This window comes from Salvia hispanica, chromosome 5 (genome assembly GCF_023119035.1).
Source record: "Salvia hispanica cultivar TCC Black 2014 chromosome 5, UniMelb_Shisp_WGS_1.0, whole genome shotgun sequence".
In the NCBI taxonomy this organism is placed as follows: Eukaryota; Viridiplantae; Streptophyta; class Magnoliopsida; order Lamiales; family Lamiaceae; genus Salvia; species Salvia hispanica.
The window spans coordinates 7,790,356-7,798,005 of record NC_062969.1 but is presented as its reverse complement, the minus strand read 5'-3'; the positions used below and the strand labels follow the sequence as shown (position 1 = coordinate 7,798,005).

At 39.2% G+C, this 7,650-nt stretch overlaps 1 protein-coding gene across 1 annotated transcript; it reads right to left on the bottom strand.

Moving 5' to 3' along the window:
- Positions 1-3,670: 3,670 nt before the first annotated feature.
- LOC125189327 (E3 ubiquitin-protein ligase RSL1-like) lies at positions 3,671-4,532 on the bottom strand. The gene is made up of 2 exons (XM_048086614.1): positions 4,036-4,532; positions 3,671-3,680 (listed from the first exon to the last, which is right to left on the bottom strand). Exons 1-2 carry the CDS (start codon positions 4,530-4,532, stop codon positions 3,671-3,673), a joined length of 507 nt encoding a protein of 168 aa, XP_047942571.1.
- Positions 4,533-7,650: the final 3,118 nt, after the last annotated feature.

The following is a 7,650-nucleotide window of genomic DNA, read 5'->3' as shown; positions in this document are numbered from 1 at the left end:
TAGAAGCTCTATCCATTATAAAAAGGAGCACGCAATCAACATGAATCATCACCTTTCAGCTCCTAGCTTAGTTTTCCACTTTTTCTCTACACACTCACACACTTGGGGGAAATCGTAGGGGGGTTCTCGTTTCATCGGAAGTTTGGGTGCAACACCGTCTCTGCGGAGGCGAAGAAACAACTGTCTTTTAATTTTCTGTCTACTTTTGGTACTCGCCAAGTCCTCGCTGTTCGAGGCTCGGCTTTGGTGTTGTTTCTATCGTTGGATATTTCGTATTTTGCAATGGATATATCTGTTTATGTTCCGTTTATCTTATCGTGTTGTTTTGGGTTTGATTTGCTGATTATTATTGAATGATCTGAGTTGGAGTTGTTTCGCAAGAAATTGTTTGTGATCGGTTGAATCTACGTAGACTTGTGAGGATCGGAGGTGGAAATGATGTTTGGTTGTTGTGGATGGCTTGCGTCCGGAGTGGATTAAGCGTCCGTGAATGGATCTGTTTGTTTTCGCTTGATTTCGTTGTTTAAATTCTGCATTCTCGTTTTACCTTGTCTAGTAGCCGTAGATCTGCTTTAGTTTTAACTGTTCTTCATTTCTATCGGTTTAATTCCGTCTTCTTTGATTTGATCTTCGTTCTTGTTCTGTTTTAACTGGTTGTTTCATAATAAATGTTGGAGAAGATGATGTCGCTGTTAGTTAGTCTTTTAGTTAGTTATTTTGCAGCTTTTCAATCGTACTCTACCTTTTCAGAAAATGGTCCCCACATTTAGTTGCTTTCCCAGGTCTAGGTTAATTCAGGAAATTGTTCGTTCGATCTAGTAATTGTCTCGCTCCATTTCGATTAATATGCATGTTTTTATGTTTCTACCTAGATCTAGCTGTTAGAATAGAATATTTCAATTACCAAGTCTAGGAATTAAAGCTCAACTCCAAAATTGTGTGGCAGCACCCAACAAAAAATAGTTTCCGAGTTTTTGAACATGTTTACTTGCACATTCATCTCTGTGGATTCGATCCCTACTTCCACGCACTAGTTTTCTTAATTAAAGCGGGTTGATGGTTTTGAAGAGGGAGTTAAGATAGTGATTGTGTGCCCAACGACAGGTAGCTCAAGGTTCTTTGAGTTCCTAGACCCAATGTCTAGCGGATTTCCTGGACCGAGGATTTTCTTCATTAATTTTTAGAACACACTTTCACTAACCATCATTAGCTTCTAAGTCAGCCTCTTCAATAACACATGATATTTTTCTAATTAGTAAACAATCACCAAAAAGAAAGACAATGGCATTCTTTAATTCGTTTTAGGAGGCTAAATTGTACACTATTTACGCTTCAAGCACTGTTCTCATTTTTTATATCCCAACTAAAAGTAAAGGACATAAGTAGAAGCGTCCCACATAAAAATTAAGACGCAGTTAAGAACGATTCTCATTGTGTGCTAAATTTTAGATTTTTTCCAAAATTTTCTAATATAAATAATTGTGTCCAATATTTTTTTCCTTGATGAATTTATTGTAGTGAATTTTGGATATCATTTTCTGAATACAATGTTATGTTTCAATGTTTGTGTACATTTTTTTCTTGCCGAGGAGCTAGGTGTAATCAAAGGTAAGGCACCGAAGTAATATCTCTTTCAAGATGTCATTAGCTAAAGTTTCACCAATTTACAAATTGTTTTTATTCTAATTCGATATTTCGTCCAGTCCATTATTGTCCATACCTGCTTGATTTTTTATTTTGATATATTTGTGCTTTTAGCTAGTACATAGCTAATTAAACGAAATTGGTAATATGAATTTGAGTTGATGGTACCTTAGTATCATAAAAACTTTATATGTATGGTTCTCATGGTTTGCTTTACAACAGGAAATATGAGTACGTATCTTTACCAGCATATTACATCAAGATTATCAATGTTCACACGGCGGACGTGCTGGCTCAATTCTCACCATATAACCAAACAAATATAGATATTATGCTATATTTAGTTTAGTCCACGTTTACATTAATATATTTTTTTTTGTTTTTTGATTTGATTTAATTATAGATTAGAATTAATTTTAAATGGATAAAACCAAAAAACAAATACTAATGTAGATTAGTGAGAAAGGTGCTCGCGGATGGGGCTACTATTTTCAGATTTAGGTAATACAGTGTATAATTGGTAGTGAGAGAAATTCATTATTAATCATAAAGTTGATTTATATAATAAGGTTTTGGACAAGTCTTAGTCCACGAAAGGTAGTATGTCATTCTTGATCTTGATGAGCATGATGGGTAGTGATTTGTGATTCAACAATATATAGAGTGATTGGACTACTATTAATTGGACCCATGCCATGACTTAGAGTTCTAATAATTGCCCCTTTTGTATACTACCCTACAACAACTTAATTGTTGAAAATATTATACATTTTCTAAGGTGTGCCACTCAATTTTGTCTTCAACGTGACACTACTTTTGGAAACTAAATGAAGGACATGGTATCCCTAACTTTGTTTGATCTTAACTTTTTCAACATGTTCTTGAATCTTCCTCAAAATTGAGTCACTCAACTACATTAGTTGGTTATTAAGCCTCGTCGATTAGAGACTGAGTTATCATCGACTGAGAATATGATTAATTTGCTTGCATTATTTTGTCTAGTGGAGTATAATTTTTTTAATAATGTAGAAACTATAAAGTAAATCCAAACTAGTACTCCATATATGTTATCCTGCAAAAATATGTTTCCTTGTTGCTTTGTATTTATAAATCTTTATTTAGAAAAAAAATATTTGTTTTTAATTAAATTTATAGAAATTGATAACTTTATATGTGATAATTAAATAAATGAATCTTTTTCTATATCCTAATAGATTAACTCATGTTTACCAAAAATTCTTCGGTCAGTATTTTGTACAAGTGATTGGATAATATTCACTCTCTAAATAGACGTGGATAATCTATCGTAATTCGTGAACTGATGCAGTGATTTTGAATTGACTTCCCATCTTGGATGACAGAGAACATTTGGTGTGATATACATCCATGTTGGTTAAACTAAAATGTGCGGTCTCAGCTATTATTCATTTTAATTTATTCCAATAACATTGAGCTTACGGTAACGGTTCTACACTACTTTTAACTTATTAGATGGTAGTGTATAGTATAAACTTTTGCAACCATCATATATATACAGTCTCCAATGCATTCCACCCACTTTCGTCCGAACAAAATAGAACCTTTCGTTGTAGACACTATAATAATAATAATAATAATAATAATAATAATAATAATAATAATAATAATAATAATAATAATAATAATAATAATGATAATGATGATGAGATGTCACTGTCAGCTTAGATCGAGTTTAATGTCTAATCACTCTCCTGTATATGCATATATTACTTCATAGTTCATATACTATAATTAAGATGGTGACGACGCCAACGTTTGGGAATTAAGATGGTGACAAGTGCATGCATGTTATAATACGTTAGAATAATATAAATTATACGTGGTAGTCGTTATTTATAGTTGTTAAATGATTAAGCATTTCATCACTCATGAACCATACCCATATGGCGAAGAGTAATAACCTCAAATTTAAAAGCCCATGTGTGTATGAATTAGTGCGAACTCAATTAGATAAGCCCAAAGAGCTAGTTTTCCTATAAATAATGAATCAACCACAGCTGCAAAAACAGAAATTGAAAAACAGCAACTTATGTAAACAGTCAACTGAAATTGAAAAACAACCAATTTATGTCATTTCAATCTCTCTCAGAGAAATAATAGAAAATTCTAGCTTAAGGTATAATCAATGAAGATACATTGTACTACTACTTTTTTTGTTAAATTTTTGTGCATGCGGTCTTATTCTGATGATTAATTTTGGCAGCATCAAAATCACACTTGGCAACCTCCATGTGTAGAAGTCCAAGCTTTTCCACAGGCATAGCAGAACTCATACCTACACCTGTTGAGGCCTTAACAATTTAAGAGGTGGACGGGAAAGAGAAATAAACAAAACATAATAAGAAGGCATACCTGCACGTAATGTGCAGGCATCCTTCATTCTTCTCGACGTAGAAGTTGCAGCCGGGGCACCTCCGCCACTTGTTGGACTTGGCAAGATCATGCACCATCAAATCCCCTTCCTCTCTCTCGTCCTTCCCTAGCTTCGCGAAGCCCTCGCAGTCCATCCCGGTGTGCGACGGCGCCACGTTGCAGCTCGCGCAGAAGAGCCTATTGCAGAAGGGGCACTCCGCCAAGGCGATGCCCCCGCTGCCGTCGTCGACCAGCAGGGCCGAGCAGTCCTTGTAGGGGCAGTAGACGCGCTGCCCCACCCCGATGGCCGCCTCGCACAGCACCTCGTCCCACGCCGCCGCCACCTCGGCGGGGAGCACGGCCCTGCACGCGGCGGCGCAGCCAGTTCCGGGGCAGGCGAGGGCGTCGGCGATGGCGCGCTTGGTGACCTTGATGGAGAGGTGGCGGGAGATGCAGTCGTTGCAGAAGCGGTGGGTGCAGCCGGGGAGGGGGAACATGATAGGGTCCTCGAGTTAGCAAATCTCGCCGAAGATCATCTCTAATATCATATCTTTTATTTTAGTTAGTTATTTGATTTACATATCTTTTGTAATCTTTTTATTTATTTATTTTGCTTGCTTAGCAAGATAGGTTTTAGAGTTTAGAATTCTATAAATAATAGAATTCTCTATCATTTTGATTCATTGAGAATTAAGAAATAAAATACTTCTTTTCTCATTCTTGTTCCAAAACCCTAGAACTTCAACTAGGTGTGTTTATCATATTTTCCGATCAATATCTGTCGTACGCGTGCTCTTTTTGCATCGATAGAACCTCACGTTCTATCAATTGGTGCTTTCATTGTTTACTCTTCCTCCATACCATTCCACCCCTCAAATCCCCTCAAATCTCACGCAACAATCCCTCCCAAAATTCATTCCCTTATTCCTTTCACCCCACTATCAGTGGCGATGGAAACAATCACCAACAACGCTCCACCACCGTTGCATGAATATTCCTACCAGGTTCACAGGAAAATAGAGGAATCCCTCGCCAAGCTCACAACTGCCATTACCGTGGCGAGACAGAAGGAGCCGCCGGACCAGCCGCCGGTTGCAACACCTCAGCGGAGCTGGCCTCTTCCGCCGTCGGTCACAAAATCACCTCTGGGTATCAAACCTTGGGCCGTGCCACGCCTCCACCTCGAGCCACCACGTTTCGACGGAGAGAATGCTCCAGATTGGATCTGTAGGATCCAAAAGTACTATAATCACCACTACACACCACTAGATGATCGTCTTTATCTTACGCAATATCTCTTCGATCACCCAGCATCAGATTGGAGAGAATATTGGGTGGAAAATAACAAAGGAAAGGGTTGGGATGACTTCTTGCTAGCCGTTAAGCAGCGATTTGATCCCGATTTATATGACTACGTCGGTCGATTGGCTACTCTCAGGCACACTTCTACCGTCGAAGCCTATCAAGCATCGTTCAAATCATTGCTACAAAAGGCTTCGCACATCAGGGAGACGACGCTATCCTCTTTGTTCATTGCGGGCCTCAAACCCCCACTGAAACACATAGTACTGATGCGACGGCCTAGCACACTCAAGGAAACTTTCACCATCGCACAGCAATTAGAACAGCGGCAACCCAATTGCACAACAGCGTTTCCTGTCGTGAACCAGGAGCCCAATTGCCTGCCATCGCAGCAAAAGGAGGAGGTCACACAAGAGGTATTTGCTCCGAAATTCTCTGAAGAGGCAGTTTCATGTGTGGTTGAGAAGAATATGTTAGATGTTCTGCCTTCAATTGTTGACAATCAATTTGTTGCTCGTCCTTTGAACGCGGAGTCTAGCAATATTTTTGCTAATGGGAGTAGTTCAAATTCAATTGTGTGTGATGGGAATATGAACCAGAATATGGGATCGGCAAATTGTGGTGTTTCTAATGAACTTGGTTTTGATCCAATGGATGCAATAAGAGATGTTGATCAATTCCTTGGATTTGGTAGCCCAAAGTCTTATTCTGGGTGGAGTTTTGATGCTGAATTGCCACTTCCAAACTGCAATAGGGGCGACGGAAAATTTCCGGTTGAGGCTCGGCATATTCGGGATATTTCTGGCGAGGCAATAGGTGTTCCTGTGGTTTATAATGATAATCACACGGAGACAAATTTTTATGAACAGGCAGTGGCGATAGATTCCTTAGCCACTGCACAATCTAATCTTGATGATGCTGCAACAATTTGCCTCATGGAAGAGATGGTGTTCGCTATGAAGGGGGACGGACATAACATGGCCCCAGATTCTCATTTTGTTGAGCACATCGCTGGTGTAGTAGATGGTTATTTAGTTCACCACAAAGCAAGTCACTCTGATGATCCCGGCAACGTTTCAAAATCCCAGAAAAAGTGTCACTGCTGCCGGAGAGTGAGCAGGCAACGGACATCATACGTCGCGGGTGAGAAAGTTTCGGCTAGTGAGATTCTGGTCAATCCAATAAGACATACACCGCAAAATGCCTCGTCCACACGCACATGGCGCCCGCCACCGTCACGCACCGAGGCAGCAGTGCGCATTGCTGAGGTAAATTTCAGCTCCACCTTCAATTGGTCGAATTTGCTGCATTTGGACGTTTCTGAGAATGCATTTAGTGGGAGATTTGCGATCGGTTTAGGCTGTGATGTGAATCTTAGACACCTTAATCTTGCACACAATTGGTTTAAAGAGCAAGAGCTCTTGCAAGCTGTTATGCTTTCTGGTTTTGAGTATTTGAATTTATCAGCTACTAATGTGATTGGTGAGATTTCTTGTAATGGCTCCCATTTGAGTAGTTTGAGGATTCCGGATTTATTTGTGGGGCTGCTCTCTTTGGCAATTGGGAGTCGGAGCAAGGCCTCAATGTGGGCAATGGAGCAGAGTTCTAGTACAGAGGAGCTCACTATCTCGAGTGCCTTCTCGTTCCACACAGATGTGATGCCACCTATGGTGGATGTGAGCCGGGTTGGTGTAGAGGTTGCTAGGCCATTTACCCTTATTGAAAGGATTGTGCAAATCTATAGTGCTACTGCCAGAAATTGGGAGAAAACACCTATTGAAAATGCTGTCAATGTAGTATTTGCTTACGCCAAGTTGATAGAAGAATACAATAATGTTAGCAATGATCAGTCTAAATCTACAGCTACAGCCAACCGAGTAGGGACTGCCTTAGTTCTACTCCAGTTACACTTTCTCGTCGCAGCTTTCCCTACTGGCCACTGCTATTATGATTTCCATTTTCACTTTGAGGACGAGCCGCCTCTATTCTTCTTTCATGACCCACCTTGAGGTCAAGGTGGTTTTCAACGGCGGGAGAGTTGATAGGGTCCTCGAGTTAGCAAATCTCGCCGAAGATCATCTCTAATATCATATCTTTTATTTTAGTTAGTTATTTGATTTACATATCTTTTGTAATCTTTTTATTTATTTATTTTGCTTGCTTAGCAAGATAGGTTTTAGAGTTTAGAATTCTATAAATAATAGAATTCTCTATCATTTTGATTCATTGAGAATTAAGAAATAAAATACTTCTTTTCTCATTCTTGTTCCAAAACCCTAGAACTTCAACTAGGTGTGTTTATCATATTTTCCG